The sequence below is a fragment of the Piliocolobus tephrosceles genome, chromosome 3 (assembly GCF_002776525.5).
Source record: "Piliocolobus tephrosceles isolate RC106 chromosome 3, ASM277652v3, whole genome shotgun sequence".
Classification (NCBI taxonomy): Eukaryota; Metazoa; Chordata; class Mammalia; order Primates; family Cercopithecidae; genus Piliocolobus; species Piliocolobus tephrosceles.
The window spans coordinates 182,378,458-182,395,024 of record NC_045436.1 but is presented as its reverse complement, the minus strand read 5'-3'; the positions used below and the strand labels follow the sequence as shown (position 1 = coordinate 182,395,024).

General features: G+C 48.7%; 1 protein-coding gene across 6 annotated transcripts in view; it reads right to left on the bottom strand.

The window, feature by feature from the left end:
- The window catches only part of ZFYVE28 (zinc finger FYVE-type containing 28), a 144,165-nt gene that overhangs the window by 28,756 nt on the left and 98,842 nt on the right, over window positions 1–16,567 (bottom strand). For 5 of the 6 annotated variants that reach the window (XM_031935379.1, XM_031935382.1, XM_031935383.1 and 2 more), the window contains one exon: window positions 1,371–2,621. In XM_031935379.1, coding sequence (XP_031791239.1) covers window positions 1,371–2,621 — 1,251 coding nt within the window. Of the gene's footprint in view, window positions 1–1,370; window positions 2,622–2,748; window positions 2,889–2,984; window positions 3,094–16,567 lie in introns of those variants that run through there. The other variant, XM_031935385.1, reaches the window with a different exon arrangement.

Sequence of the window (16,567 nt, the reverse complement as noted above, 5' to 3'; positions counted from 1 at the left end):
ATGCATCTAACACTCCTAGCCTCCAAAACGCGGAGGACGCTTCCTGCTGGGTTCGCGTCACTTTCACGCCCTCGTTCAGCCGAGCCATCGTAAGTCGGGAACCACCTGTACCTGAATGTGTTCACAGGAAATGTCCAGAAGAGGCAAATGCATTGATGGAAAGTGACTGAGGCTGCCAGGGCCTGGTGGGGAGTGGGGAGGGATGCCGGGAAGCAGGCCCAGCCCACCCAGCCCTCAGCACAGGAAAGAGCGGCAGGGAGGCCCGGAGCCCTGAGTGGGCAGCGGAAAGGAGGAATGGCCTGACCGTCTCGGGGCCCTGGCCAGTCCTGCTCCTCCAGCAAGTGTACGACCTGGGAGGACCCAGCACAGGAAGAAGGAGACGTCTGCCCTGCACTGAGAAGCCCCTTCCCCCGGTGTGAGGACCCTCTTCTGGGCCTGCCCGCCATCCTCCAACACAGCCCCTCACTCCTGCCACCTGTGCCCCTGACCTCTGTCGCCATCTGCTGCCCAGCTCCCACGGCTCCTGGGGGGCTTCTCTGGCCTCCAGTTGAACCTCCTCCCCTCCCTATCCTCCCTCTCTCTTCCCTGTTAGAGAGGCCTATAGACACGGCCACAGCCAAGGTGGGAGCCCTGCAGGGCGGGGTCCTGGCAAGGGGGCCAATGGCCCTGACAATGCAGCCACGAGTGACCCTGGGCCCTCCCTGTCTCCAGTGTGGGGGATGGGAGCCCATGAGAAGAGATAGGAGACCTCCCTACCTCCCCCCAATGCAGGGAAAGGAGGAGATAGTCCTGGGAGAGGCAGAGGCTCTGGGAACACCCCTGGGAATTTGCCTGTGGGTGGTCTCAGGACCCCTCATGGCCCCAGGTTCCACACCCACAGCCATGGGTCTGTGTCTTGTTTCAGCCCTGTGTGAGCCAGGCAGCCACGGTGGTCAGCAAAGAGAAGTGAGCAGTGCGCTTGGATGTGGCCCAGGGCAAGGGGCCAGGCACTGGCACAGCCCACTCCCTCTGCCCCGCCTGGGCACACGTGGCTCACACCAGGTGCGGGATGAGCCGGGGCTGTGGCAGGTGAGCTGAGGGCTTGGCACTGAGCCCATGACACCTGAAAGGCACCTGGAACATCAGAAACAGGGAAGCGGGCCCGCTGGCACACATTTCCCAGTGCACGATGCCCCACAGGGCAGGTGCCTCCACAGCCAGCTCCTGCCCCTGCCCTCCTCACACACAGACCCCACACCTGGCCAGGGCCCAGCACCTGTCGGTGGCCAAGATGGCCCAGGTGGAAACACTGCAATGCTTGGAGAACGCGCCAGCACCTGCCCCCAGTGCAGAGAGGACAAACCGAGTCCCTGGGCCAGACTGGCTCTTACCTGGAGCCCGACAGGGGCTGAGGTGCCTCATGCGCCGAGGGGCTCCCAGCATCCAGCTCTCTGACCTCTGGCTCTTGCTGACCTGCAACCCCGGCCTCTCCTTGCAGCCCACTCGCTGTGTCCACCTGGGAACCTGAGGTGTGAGGCAGGCACTTGTTGGAAGTGGGGGCTTTGCGCTCCCGCCCGTCGGAGGCATCTTCTGAGGGCGGGGGCGCCTCGTCCTGTCTCTCAGCGGCCCTGTCGCTGGCCTTGGCTAAGCTGGCAGCGTATGAGGCGCCAATGACGCCTCCCGGGCTGCACTTCTCCCGCAGACGCTCCACCACATCCTCCCTGCTGTCCCCACAGCTCCCACAGCACACGCAGGAGTGCAACAGGCAGTTGGTGGCCGCAGTGCTAAGCTCGTGGGGGCCACCATCCATCCCCTCGGCCACGGGCTCCGAGGCGGCCTCCTGGGTGGCGACAGCAGAGTCCAGGGAAGTGGGAGATTTGGGGTTGAAGATGACCGTGGCTGAGAGCTTCATGCCCCCCGTTCGGTGGGCGATCATCTCGGCCGTCTCTGCGTCGTCCGCACCCACCTCCCAGCCGTCCAGCTGCAGCCGCGAGTCCAGGCAGCTGCAGGAGCTGGTGCCTGCGAGGCTGGCCCCGCCCGTGCCCTCGGCCTCGGTGGTGTTGTTGTTGCTCAAGTCCTCCTCCTTTTCCGAGGCGGGCACGCTGACTCCCGCTGCTCCGCCTGGCCCACCCTGCCCTTTCTCCTGGGGGTCGGCCCGAGTACTGCCTGCCCACCCAAATGGGCCACCTGGGGACTCGGGCCTGGCCAGGGCTTCTGCCATCCCCTCCACGTCATCCATGAAGAACACACGCTCCTCCTCGTCACTGCCCGACCGCAGGTGCGCTCTGCCTGGAGAGGCCTCCCCGCCTGGGCTGCCCTCTGCTCCTGGCCTGTGCGCGGGGGACTGGCAGGCGCTGGGCGGTGACAGCAGAGAGGACATCTCATCCCCCGCTCTGTGGACCATGCGGCTGAGCTGCTCCAGCTCCTGGTCGTCGTACTGCATGGAGCAGGCCAGCTCTGCGTCCGGGTCTTTGGCCTTGACTGAGAGCGGCCCCTCAGGGGGGAGAGGGGCAGAGAGGGCAGGAGTCAGCGCAGCGGGTCCCTGCACATCTGCGCGGATGGGGAACTCCACGTCTTGGGAAATGCAGAGGTTCCGTTCCAGCGTGTGCAGCTCCTCCTCTGTCAGTGTCTGCAGCAAATCCCTACAAATCAAGACAAAACACAAGGGTGAGGGTCCCCAAAGCCACACCAGCCTCCTTGACCAGGAGTGGATGCAGCACCCTGGAGTCTGCACCAGCAGAACAGCAGCCAGGCACTGAACGCTTGCACCTGAATTCACATGGCACCAGCAGGTCTCCTCCACCACGGATCAAGGCTCAGGTCTCGCCGGCCAGGACAACGGTGTTCAAGGTGGCCGGCTGGGATGCTAGTACAGTTTCTTTTTTAAAACAAGATTCTGGAACCTTTTGCTGAAAATAAGAAAGCCCTGATTGTTAGGCATGTGTTAGCTGCATGAATAAAAACTCTAAGGAGTGAAAAAAATATATGCTGGTTTACACACAGACCTTCACCCTTTCATTCCGCAAATACCATGGAGCACTGGCTATGCGGCAGGAACTGGGCACTAGGACACGAGGACGAAGGCAGGCGTGCTCCTGCCCTTGTGGACTTAGCCTGCAGTTGGGGGAGGCAGATGACAAACAGGTATTTATACAAACAATGACTGAACTACAATAATGACAGCTGCAACCAAAGACAACGCAAGTCATGAAGGAGGGTGCAGCAGGGCACCTGGTTGAGGCTGGGAAGGCTTCCTGGAGGAAGGGGCATTGAGGCCAAGACCCAGAGGTGTAGTAAATTCAGTGATGCTGAGCAGGAAGCTCCTGGAGCAGGCTCCTACAGGCCAACTGTGGGCTGCTCTCTGCTGGGAGAAGCTCCAGCTGTGTCGGTGGTCTGAGTCCCACATGGGACATTCCTGCACAGCCATGGCTGTTGTGAGGAAGTGCGCTTTGCAGAGCTGGGCAGAATTTTCATAAGCTGAACCCATCCATGTGAATAGCAGCCAGATTAAGAAGTGAAACCCCAACCAGGCCCCCAGCGCCCTGGCTCTCACATGACACCATCCTGACTCCATAGGCGGAGGCACGCGCCTGCTCTGCTGCTCTGGAGAAATGAGAATTCTGTCTACACTCTCTTGTGGCAGGATTTGTTTGCTGATGTTATATTTGTGTAGAATCTCCAGATAAAATACAGGACACCCAGTTAAATTTCAATTTCAGATAAACAACAAATAAGTACTTTTAAAGTGTCATTAGAAATAGTTGTAAGTGTAAGTATATCCCAAATGCTGCTCATTTGGGACATACACTAAAAAGAGTCTGTTGTTTATCTGAAATTCCAACTGAACTGGGCGATCTGCTATTGTATTGCTAGATCTGGCAATGCTGTTCTGTAAGATTCACCCATCATAGAGCACGTTGCCATAGGTCATTAATCCTTGTGGCTACACTGTCTTCCATGGGGTAAATATACGTAGTTCCTTTATCTGTTACACCTGACGGGTTTTGCGACCCAGCATTTTCGTGCATCTCTCTTGGAACACATGAGTGCATTTCTGCTGAATGCACATATGGGGTGGGACTGCTGAGCCAGACAGCGGGGAGGAGCCGGGATCCTGGCATGCCTGCCCACGCCTTGGCCAACAGCATGGCTTCCCCAGGCCCTCACCCTCAAGAGCACCTACTGTCTTTAACTGAATCCTTCCTGGTGAGTGAGTAATAGTATCTGATCTTATTATGGCTTTCCATTGTTTTAGCCTAACGACCAGTGAAGTTGGTCACAGTTGATATACTCATCAGCCCTTAGATTTTCTCTATGCAAAGTTCCTGTTCAAGCCTTTTGTCCATTATTAATTGGGTTGTCTGCCTTTTTCTCATTGATTGACAGGAGTTCTTTATTAGATATATTCTCCAACTCTTTGGCTTGCCTTTTCATTCTCTTAATGGTGCTTTTGATGAAGGTTTTAATTTTAATAAAGTCCAATTATAACATTTTTTCTTTATGATTAGTGTTTTGTGTCCTGTTTAAGAAATCTCTTCCCACTCCACAGTCACAAAGATGTTCTCCTTGATATTTTCCTCTAAAAGCTTTTTATTATTTTTTAAGACATGGTCTTGCTCTGTGGCCCAGATCTGGGGTGATCATGGCCCACTGGAGACTCAAACTCCTTGGCTCAAATGATCCTCCTGCCTCAGCCTCCTGAGTAGCTGGGACTACAGGTGCAGACCACCATACCTGACTAATTATTTTTTATTTAAAAATTTTTTTTAGAGACAGGGTCTCACTATGTTCCCCAGGCTGGTCTTGAACTCCTGGCCTCAAGTGATACTCCTGCTTTGGCCTCCCAAAGTGCTGGGATTATGGCATGAGCCCCCGTGCCTGGATTTTATTGTTTTACTTTTTATATCTACACTTTGTCTGGAGTTGAGTTTTTTGTACAATAGTGGTAATAACCCAGACACTAATAGATAACCATATGAGACATTTTTCCTCATATGGTCTTCTATTGACTCAGCCCATTTATTGGAAAGAAAAACAACAATTCCTGCTGTTCTGTAATGTCATGTTGTCATAAATCAGAGACCTATATACGCATTGCTCCGTTCTAGATTTTCTATTCTTTTGAATGGGTTTCAAGTCCATCCTTGTACTATATCTGTCAGCATTACTATAGCTTTACAATAGAAGATGTCTCCAATTTTCTTCTTCTTCTTTTTTTTTTTTTTTTAGAAATGGGGTCTTTTTCTGTCACCCAGGCTGGAGTTCAGTGATGTAAACACAGCTCACTGTAGCCTTGACCTTCTGGGTTCAAGAGCTCGTCCCACCTGAGCCTCCCAAAGTGTTGGGATTATAGGCATGAGCCACTGTGCCTGGCCTTTGTTCTTTTTTTTTATGAAGTACACACAGCAGAAAAGCATATGTTCACCTGGAGACACCCACAGGGGTAGTCACAGCAGCACTATTTGTGGAAACTACCCAAAGCCCATCGAGAGTAGAACAGATAACGTTCTGCTGCTGCTTGGGTATTCCAGGCCCCTTGCATCTCCCCATACATTTTAGAATTAGTTTCTCAATTTTAAAAGGAAGGAAGGGAGGGAGGGAGGGGGAAGAAAGAAGGAAAGGAAAGGAAAGGAAAGGAAAGGAAAGGAAAGGAAAGGAAAGGAAAGGAAAGGAAAGGAGGAAGGAAAAAGAAAACGAAAGAAAGAGAGAGGGAGGAAGGAAGGAAGGAAGCTAACTAGCTTCTGGGATTTTGATTGAGACTGCATTGAACTCATAGATTAATGTGAGAATAACTGATAATCTTCATAACATCAGGTGTTCCTCTCTCTGAATGGAACTGCTGTCCAGGGCTTTAAAAATTTATGGTAATAACATTTTATAACTTTCAATGGAGGTCTTGGACGTCGTTAATTTGATTTATGCTTACGTGTTTGATATTTACGGGTACTACCGTAGATGGTATTTGCTATGGTTTGGAGGTGGTTTGTCCCCATCAAAACTCAGGTTGAAATTTAGTTCCCAATGTGGTGGTGTTTAGAGGTGGTGTCTTTAAGAGATGATTAGGTCATTAAGGAGATTAATGCCTTTCTCATGAGACCAAATTAGTTACCACAAGAGTGGGTTGTCATGAAGTGAGGCTGCCTCTCGTGTTTGGCCTCTTCCCACATGCCCCCTTCCCCTCCTGCTTCTCTGCCACGTTACGACAGAGCATGAGGTCTGCACCAGAAGTTAACCAGATGCAGCCACTTGATCTTGTACCTCCCAACCTCCAGAATCATGAGCTAAATGAACCTCCTTCTTTTATAAATTACTGAGTTTTAGGTATTCTGTGATAGCAACACAAAATTGACTAAGACAGTATTTTGATTTCATTTTGCATTTATTTATTGCTGGCATACAGAAAGACCATTTATTTTTGTCTACTGATCTTTCACCTAGTGACCTTGCTAAATCTACTTATTACTTCTAATCGTTTGAAGATACTTCTGAGTTTCCTAAGTACTTGATCACGTTATCTACATAAAATGGCAGTTTTAGTCCTTCATTTCCAATGTGTGTAACTTCCTAATTTTCCTTTTATTTTTGCCTTATTGCACTTGCTAGGCCACAATACAATGTTAAATGGAGATAGTGAATAGTAGCCATCTTCTTCCCAATCTCAGGGTTATGTGCTGTAGTACACACACAAGAGACAACACACATACAGAGATACACACGGACAAAATCTGTATCTTTATCTAACTATGGCCAGATTAAGGAAGTTCCCTCCTATTCCTAGTTTGCTAAGAGATGCTTTTCTTGTTCTGCTTTGTTTATTGCTAAGAGATGTTTTCACCATAAAATTGGTGTGAAATTTTTTCAAATGCTTTTCCTGCATCTTTCAAAATTATATGATTTTTCTTCCAATTTTTAAAATTAATGTGGCAAAACATCAATTTGATTTTCAAATGTTAAGCCAATCTAGCATATCTGGAATACATTTCTCTCTTTTTTTTAAAATTTTGAGACAATGTCTTGCTCTGTCACCCAGGCTGGAGTGCAGTGGTCTGATCACAGCTCACTGCAGCCTCTGCCTCCCAGGCTCAAGCAATAATCCCATCTCAGCCTCCCAAGTAGCTGTCAGTACAGATGTGTACCACCATGCTCGACCAATTTGTAACTTTTTTGTAGAGATGAGGTCTCACTATATTGCCGAGGTCGGTCCCAAACTCCTGGGCTCAAGTGATCCTCCTGCCTCGGCCTCCCAAAGTCCTGGGATCACAAGTGTGAGCAATGTACATTTCTCTTGGTCATGATATATCTTATTTATATATGGTTGGGTTTCATCTGTCTGTATCTTTTTAAGGGTATTTGCATCTATGTTCATGAGAGATTGGTGTACTTATTGTTTCTTGTAATATCTTGGTCAGGTTTAAATGAAAAAAAAAAAAAAAAGAGTTAGGGCTGGTTATGGTGGTTCATGCCTGTAATCCCAGCATTTTGAGAGGCTGAGGTAGTCGGATTGCTTGAGCCCAGGCGTTTGAGACCAGCCTGGGCAACATAGTAAAACCCTGTCTCTACAAAAAATACAAAAATTAGCTGGGCATAGTGGTGCATGCCTGCGGTCCCAGCTACTCAGGAGGCTGAAGTGGGAGGATCGCTTGAGCCTGGGAGGCAGAGGTTGTAGTGAGTCTAGATTGTGCCGCCACACTCCAGCCTGCATGACAAAGTGAGAGTCTGTCTCAATAATAATAAATTAGAAAATGTCTTTCTTTTTCTATTCCCTGAAAGAATTTATATAAGACTTGTGTTATTTCTTCTTCAAATGTTTAGAAGAATACATAAGGAAAGCCATGCATGCCTGATGCTTTCTTTGTGGGAAGGTTTTAAAATAATGAATTCAACTTCTTTAATAGATATTGGATTAAAAGGTTTTCTATTTCTTCTTCTGTTAGCTTTAATTGCTTTTTTGAGGAATTTGTCCAATTAATTCAAATTGTCAAATTTAGTTGTTTATAATATCCTCTTACTATCATTTTAATATCTGTAAGGTCTGTGGTGATGTCTCCTTTCCAACTATATTATTAGTGATTTATGTTTTATCTTTTTTCTCTTGAACTAGTCCAGCTAGAAATGTATCAATTTTATTAATCTTTTAAAATAACAAACTTTTGGGGCCAGGCACGATGGCTCACGCTTGTAATCCCAGCACTTTGGGAGGCCAAGGTGGGTGGATCACGAGGTCAGGAGTTCAAGACCAGCCTGGCCAACAGTGAAACCCCGTCTTTACTAAAAATACGAAAAAATTAGCTGGGTATGGTGGCAGGCGTCTGTAATCCCAGCTACCTGGGAGGCTGAGGCAGAAGAATCACTTAAACCTGGGACGCAGAAGCTGCAGTGAGCCAAGATCATGCCACTGCACTCCAGTCTGGGTGACAGTGCTAGACTCTGTCTCAAACAAACAAAAAACCTAACTTTTGGGTTTGTCTTTCCCCTACTATACATTTGTTTTGCATTTCATTGACATCTGTTCTTATTTTTATTTCTTTCCTCCTGCTTTCTTGAGGTATTAAACTTATTTTTCCTAGCTTCCCTAGATAAAATTTTACATAATTGAATTTCATCCTTTATTCTGTTCTAATTTAGTGCTATAAATTTCCTTCAAAGCACTGCTTAGGCCTCATCTTAATTTTCCTTTTTTTTTTTTAGAGATGAGGTCTTGGTCTTACTCTGTTGCCCAGACTGGAATACAGTGGCAGGATCATAGCTCACTGCACCCTCAAACTCCTGGGTTCAAGCAATCCTCCTACCTCAGCCTCCCAAGTAGCTGGGACTACAGGTGTGTGCCACCATGCCCAACTAAGTTTTTTATTGCTGTTGTTTTAATATGTTAAAGAAAATTGAAGGGGACAAATTAGATAAGAGGATGAAAAATTTAAACAGATAATTGGAATCTATACAAAAAGCTACTCAGGAGGTTGAGGCAGAAGAATCAGTTGAGCCTAGGAGGCAGAGGTTGCAATGAGCCAAGATCACACCACTGCACTCCAGCCTGGGCGACAGAGTGTCTCAAAAAAAAAAAAAAAAGAACATGAATTCTGGTAATTGTTGGATGTACTGTGACACATGTAAGTTAGGTCAAGTTTGTTAGTTTTGTTATTGAGATTTCTTACATCCTCAAGGGTTTTCCTTTTAGTTCCATCAGTTATAGAGAGATAAATTAAAGTATCCTGCTGGTTCTGGATTTGTCTATTCCACCTTATATTTCTGCTATTTGCTTCACAAAAGTTTTACAGCTGTGTTATTCAGCCCATACATACAGATTTGGGATTGTGACATCTTCCTACTGAATTGACTGTTTGTTTTGTTTTGTTTTGTTTTTGAGACAGAGTCTCGCTCTGCCCTCAACCTCCTGAGTAGCTGGGATTACAGGCATGTGCCACTACCGCCTGGCTAATTTTTGTATTTTCAGTAGAGACTGGGTTTCACCATGTTGGCCAGGCTGGTCTTGAACTCCTGACCTCAAATGATCCACCCACCTCAGCCTCCCAAAGTGCTAGGATTACACACATGAGCCACCAGGCCCAGCCTTATGTTCTTCTTAAAAGTATGTGGAGGCTGAGTGCAGTGGTTCATACCTGTAGTCCCAGCACTTTGGGAGGCCCAAGTGGATGGATTGTTTGAGCCCAGCAACAACAGCCCAACAACAAGCTCCTGTTGTTGCTGCTGTTTTAACCCAGACCAGTAAACTTAGTTTTATACTTAGAATATTTAGTCCATTCATATTTAATGTAATCACTGATGTGGTTAGGTTTGTATCTTTCATCTAATTATTTTTTTCTATTTGGTCCATTTGTTGTATCTTTTCTTCCTCTGTTCTTACCTTATTTTGGATGTTTTTCCTTCTATGAATTTGCTATTCATCTTTATTATTTTAGTGTTATCCTAATATTATAATAGCGATTCTTGATTGATCACATTCTAATATAAATAATTTCTTCAATCACATTTCCAATACAACTTTAAAATTCCGGCCGGGCACGGTGGCTCAAGCCTGTAATCCCAGCACTTTGGGAGGCCGAGACGGGCGGATCACGAGGTCAGGAGATCAAGACCATCCTGGCTAACACCGTGAAACCCCGTCTCTACTAAAAGATACAAAAAACTAGCTGGGCAAGGTGGCGGGCACCTGTAGTCCCAGCTACTTGGGAGGCTGAGGCAGGAGAAAGGAGTAAACCCGGGAGGCGGAACTTGCAGTGAGCTGAGATCTGGCCACTGCACTCCAGCCTGGGCCACAGAGCGAGACTCCATCTCAAAAAAAAAAAAAAAAAATTCCATTTACCCCTTTCTGTCTTTTCTGCTACTTGTATCATGAATGTTAGTACTGTGTATAATTTAAACTCCACAGACACTACAATTATTTTGTACAGTTAATATTCATTTATATTAACCTACACCATGTTCTTCAGTCTCTCTTGCATTACTTTTTTTAAGACAGGGCCTCACTGTCACCCAAGCTGGAGTGCAGTGGCACAATGACAGCTCACCGCAACCTCAAACTCCTGGGCTCAAATGATCCTCCCACCTAGCTTCCTGAGTAAGATGGAACTGCAGACATGCCACCATACCCAGCTAATTTTTTTTTTTTAAGTAGAGAGACAGCCTCACTATGTTATCCAGGCTGGTCTCAAACTCCTGAGGTCAAGGGATCCTCCTGCCTTGGCCTCCCAAAGTGCTGGATTACAGGCAGTAGCTGGGATTACAGGCAGGAGCCACCGCGCCTGGCCTCTCTAGCATTTCTACATTTCTATCTGATATATTTTTTTTCTGAAGAACTCCAATTAATTGTTTTATGTGCAGGTTGCTGATAACAAATTCCTTCAGTTCTGTGTTTTGGAATAACCCATGAAGGCAAAATATCACCTTCATTTTTGAAGGATATTATTGCTGGTTATAAAATTCTGATTGTCAGCTATTTTCCTTCAGCAGTTTTTGTTTTGTTTTGTTTTGTTTTGTCTGTTTTTGAGACAGATTCTCACTCTGTTGCCCAGGCTGGAGAGCAGTGGTGTGATCTCTGCTGGCTGCAACCTCTGCCTCCTAGGTTCAAGTGATTCTCGTGTCTCAGCTGGGATAACAGGAGTGCACCACCATGCCTGGCTGATTTTTGAATTTTTAGTAGAGATGAGGTTTCACCATGTTGGTCAGGCTGGTCTCCAACTCCTGGTTCAAGTGATCCTCCCACTTCAGCCTCCCAAAGTGCTGGGATCACAGGCATGAGCCACCGCACCCGACTTCCTTCAGCAGTTTAAATATACGTTATTTCACTGCTTGTCAGCTTCCATTGTTTTTGTTTGCTGAGAAGACAGCTATCCATCTTATGTTCGTTTCAAAGTAGTATGTCCTTTTCCTCTTGCTGCATGTCAAATTTTTTGTCTTTGTTTTTGGCAATTTCACTGTGATATACCCAGGTATGCTGGTTGGTTTTTTGTTTGTAGTTTTCTTGCTGAATCCGTGGCTAGAGATTTTTGTCTTTTGGAATTTGGGGAAATGTTTAGCTATTACTTCTTTGAATATTGCTTCTGCCCCTTCTCTCTATTCTCTCTTTCTGGGGCTCCAATTATGTATTTTAGGCCTTTGGAGTTTGTTACACATGTTTCTTATGTTCTATTCTGGTTTTCTGTGGTTGTTTCTTATTGTTGTTCCCCCCCTTTTTTCCTGTCTGAGCCACAGTTTGGGTCTCTTCTATTGAGCTATCCTCAAGCTGACTACTTCTATGTTCTGCTGGGTCCAATCTGCTATTAAACCCATCTACTGTGTCCTTATTGTCAAATTGTGAATTTTCTTAGCTTTAGAATGTCATTTTTTTTCTTTCTTCCATCCTTTCCTTTCTTTCCTTCCCCTCTTTCTTTCTTTCGAGATGGAGTCTTTCTATGTTGTCCTGGCTGGAGTGCAGTGGCTATTCACACTGTACTGTAATGGCGCAATCCCACTACTGATCAGCACGGGAGTTTTGACCTGCTCCATTTCTGACCTGGGCCAGTTCCACTCCTTAGACAACCTGGTGGTTCCCTGCTGCAGGAGATCACCATATTGATGCCAAAGTTTAGTGCAGACACCTGATCAGCATAGCACACTAGAACTTAGAACTCCCGGGCTCAAGTGACCCTCCGGCCTCAGCCTCCAGAGCAGCTGGGACTACAGGTACATGCCACCAGGCTTGGTTGTGTCTCTCTGGATAGATTCCAATTCTCTGTTCAATTCTCCATCCTCTTATCTAATTTGCCCCCCTTCTATTTTCTTTAACATATTAATCAGAACTATGTTCACATCCTTGGGTGTGGAATCTGGATCAGCAGCAGTCTGCATCCACTTTCTGGCTCTTCTCTAAACTATCACATATATTTATATATTTTCTTGTCTTTTTTTTTTTTTTTTTTTTTGAGATGGAGTCTCACTCTGTGGCCCAGGCTGGAGCACAGTGGTGCAATCTTGGCTCACTGCAACCTCCACCTCCCAGGTTTAAGCAATTCTCCTGCCTCAGCCTCCCAAGTAGTTGGGACTACAGGTGCGTGCCACCATGCCTGGCTAATTTTTTATATTTTTAGTAGAGACGGGGTTTCACCGTGTTAGCCAGGATGGTCTTGATCTCCTGACCTTGTGATCTGCCCGCCTCGGCCTCCCAAAGTGCTGGGATTACAGTATTTTCTTGTCTCTTTAACTTTTCTTTCTTTTTTTTTTTTTGAGACAGAGTCTCACTCTGTCACTCAGGCTGGAGTACAGTGGCACGATCTTGGTTCACTACAACCTCCACCTCCTGGGTTCAAGCGATTCTCTGGTCTCAGCCTCCCAAGTAGCTGGGATTACAGGCATGCACCACTACGTCTGGCTAATTTTTGTATTCTTGTAGAGATGGGGTTTTGCCGTGTTGGCCAGGCTGGTCTCAAACTTCTGACCTCTGGTGATCCTCTCGCCTTGGCTTCCCAAAGTGCTGGGATTACAGGAGTGAGCCACTGTGCCCGGCCAACATTTTAAGCAATTTCGGATTATATGACAGACATTGGATATAAAAGAATCATAAAGGTTACAGATGACGCTTTTTCCACCAGAGAGGACTGCCCCTTTCTCTGTTAGACTGACCGCATGAGGTCCATTATTGCATTCCCTTCAGAAACGGAGTAGGTTGAGGCTTGGCTGCAGCTTAGGTCTGGTTACTGCAGTTCTGAGTGTGCTGGGCTCTCTGTCTTCTCAAACCCCAAAGTCTGCAGGACACCGAGTTCTGTCCTTCCAAGTTCCAGCTCAGCCTCCAGTCACATGCAACTTCAAAATCTGGCAAACATCTCTAGGAGTGTGCTCACGGCATGCTTTTTTTGTTGTTGTTTGTTTTATTGAGATGGAGTTTTGCTCTGTCACCCAGGCTGGAGTAAGTGGTGCAATCTCGGCTCACTGCAACCTCCGCCTCCCGGGTTCAAGTGATTCTCCTGACTCAGCCTCCCAAATAGCTGGGATTACAGGCGTCCACCACCACGCCCCGCTAATTTTTATATTTTTAGTAGAGACAGGGTTTCACCACGTTGGTCAGGCTGGTCTCACACTCCTGACCTCCGGTGATCCACCCAGCTGTGCCTCCCAAAGTGCCAGGACTACAGGCATGAGCCACTGCACCTGGCCTCAAGGCATGCTTTTGTTCCTAAGCACCTGGGAACTGCAGGAAGGCTGTTGTCAGGGGCCTTTCTGCCTGTATTTCCTGCTTCTCCAGGACTGGCAGGCGTGCTGCTTGAATGCTCCGAAGCTGCCAGACTGTTTCACCAGCCCTTGTGATTAGATGTTCTTTCTCCAGCAGAGCTTTTCTGCCTGGGAAGCCTGGGCCCTGGATGAGCCTGGAATCATCAAATCTTCCCCGGGGAAAAACAGCCAAGTAGACTGCAGCTCACCTTAAAAGGCTCCCTTCCCTGGGGTCTTAGTTCACCCAGTCCTCACTTCCACAGTTCAGGTACCTTTAAAAGCATGATCTTCTGGCTGGGCACAGTGGCTCGCACCTGTAATCCCAGCACTTTGGGAGGCCGAAGTGGGCAGATCATGAGGTCAGGAGTTCAAGACCAGCCTGAGCAACATGGTGAAACCCTGTCTCTACTAAAAATATTAAAAATAAATAAATAAATAAATAAAATAAAAACATAAAAATTAGCCAGGCATGGTGGCGCGCATCTGTAATCCCAGCTACTCAGGAAGCTGAGGCAGAAGAATCTCTTGAACCCAGAGGCGGAGACTGCAGTGAGCTGAGATCACACCACTACACTCCAGCCTGGGAAACAGAGCGAGACTCCATCTCAAAAAAAAAAAAAAAAAAAAAAAACAAAGAAAAAACAGCTGGGTGTGGTGGCTCACATCTGTAATCATAGCACTTTGGGAGGCCAAGGCAGGCAGATCACGAGGTCAGGAGATCAAGGCCATCCTGGTTAACACAGTGAAACCCCGTCTCTACTAAAAATACAAAAAATTAGCTGGATGTGGTGGCGGGTGCCTGTAGTCCCAGCTACTCGGGAGGCTGAGGCAGGAGAATGGCGTGAACCCGGGAGGTGGAGCTTGCAGTGAGCCGAGATGGCGCCACTGCACTCCAGCCTGGGCGACAGAGCGAGACCATCTCAAAAATAAAAAACAGGATCTTTCAAATGTATCCAGCAGATTTTCTGTAGTTGCTGCAGCTGGAGAACTGGCCACCACAGCCTGGGCATCCCATCTCTCCCAAAGCAGTAGTTTGGCCCAGCTTTTAAAAAGACATGAAGTTGCCTGGTTATGTCTGCCTATATTTCCTATATATTGCCTATATTAAAATATCCACTCTAAAAATTTCATATTTTTCGCCAATTATTTTACAACGGACTGCAGGTTCTTTTTAAGAGTTCTACTCAGACACCTCTTTCCGGCTTTTCTCTTCCAGGGTGGCACGTGATCCTGAGCTGAAGTTGGCAGTTTCTGAAGCTCTGTCAATGTCAGGCCACGCGGACTGTAACAGGTAAGTCCTCAAACCCTGACACTGGAGGAGGTGCAGGCTCATCCGTGGACTCTCGCTGTTCTCCGTGGGTGGGCAGGGGACACAAGCAGCAGTTCTGTCGGGGCAGCAGGGCCAGCCTGTGGGTGCACACCCGGGTCCCAGCTGCCCTACCCATGGGTGAGGTTCCCCACATCAGGACCCCAGGGTGGGCAGCAGAGTCACATTCTATCCACACAGCTTTCCGCAAGGTGAGGTGACTCACACCTGTAATCCCAACCCTTTGGAAGACCAAGGCGGGAGGAAAGCTTAAGCCTAGGAGTTCAGCCTGGGCAACATGGCAAGACCCCATCTTTACAAAAAAAATTTTTAATTAGCTGGGCGTGGTGGTCCGCCTGTAATCCCAGCATTAATCCCTCGACAGTGTTCTGCCTCTAGCCCGTTCAGCTTCATCCCCCTCTCCATTGCCCATGTAGGCCAAGGGCGGATATGCTCCCAGGACGTCCACTCCGCTCCTGCATGGCCTGGGCCCCCTTCCGGCCTCACACTGCCCAGGAGGCTCATTCTCCAGCCACGGCCTGGTGCCTGTGCCACCTTTCCTGTAAGACCCCCATATGGGGTGGGGGCGCATGTGCCTTCCTGGTCTAGGTGGCATCCGTGCCTCTCCTCGCTGTGGTCTCCTCCACGTCACTCGAGGAAGGATGGGACTGCGACCTCCAGGTCCAGAGGTCCCATCCCCCCCAAGCAGGAGGGAAGCAACGACAGCCATCTCCCAGATGAAACATGGACTGAACCAAGCACCCCTGCCCTTCAGCCCACTGACGCCAAGGACCACCTGCCAGGGCCCCAAGAGCTCACAACCCCATCTGCAAGGGTGACGGGCAGCCCACAGCACATGGGGTCACTTCACTCGGGACTCACGGGACCTCTGGCCCTCATGGGGCAGAGTTCTAGGCTTCCGGGTCCCCGAAGAAAACCTGGCTGCAGTGATCAGGGGCCGTAGTAGGAAATACCAAGCTGTCCCAGGCCACAGAGCCAGGGTGGCACGCGGAGGACATGCGGCCATGGGCTGCACGTGGCCCCCATCCCTCCAGGAAGCCACAGCTGGGTTCTGTCGGCTCAGGCCATCCAGCAAAGCCCTTGGCCCATGTGAAGGGAAGGCATCATGTTTCAAAAGGGGGGGTCCCCCATGTGGACACAGACGTAAACCAGTAACTAAAGACAAAGGGCACAGGAAGAGCACCACGACTCCAACAGAAGCGAGCGCTTTGGGGACTGTGGGGACAATGGGGACAGTGGGACGGTGGGGACAGTGGGACGGTGGGGACAGTGGGGACGGCAGGGACAGTGGGACGGTGGGGACAGTGGGGACAGTGGGACGGTGGGGACAGTGGGGACAGTGGGACGGTGGGGCTGGTGGGGACAGTCGGACAGTGGGATGGTGGGGACAGTGGGGACGGCAGGGACAGTGGGACGGTGGGGATAGTGGGGTGGTGGGGACAGTGGGGATGGCAGGGACAGTGGGACGGTGGGGACAGTGGGACGGTGGGGACAGTGGGACGGTGGGGACAGTGGGGACGGTGGGGACAGTGGGACGGTGGGGACGGTGGGGACAGTGGG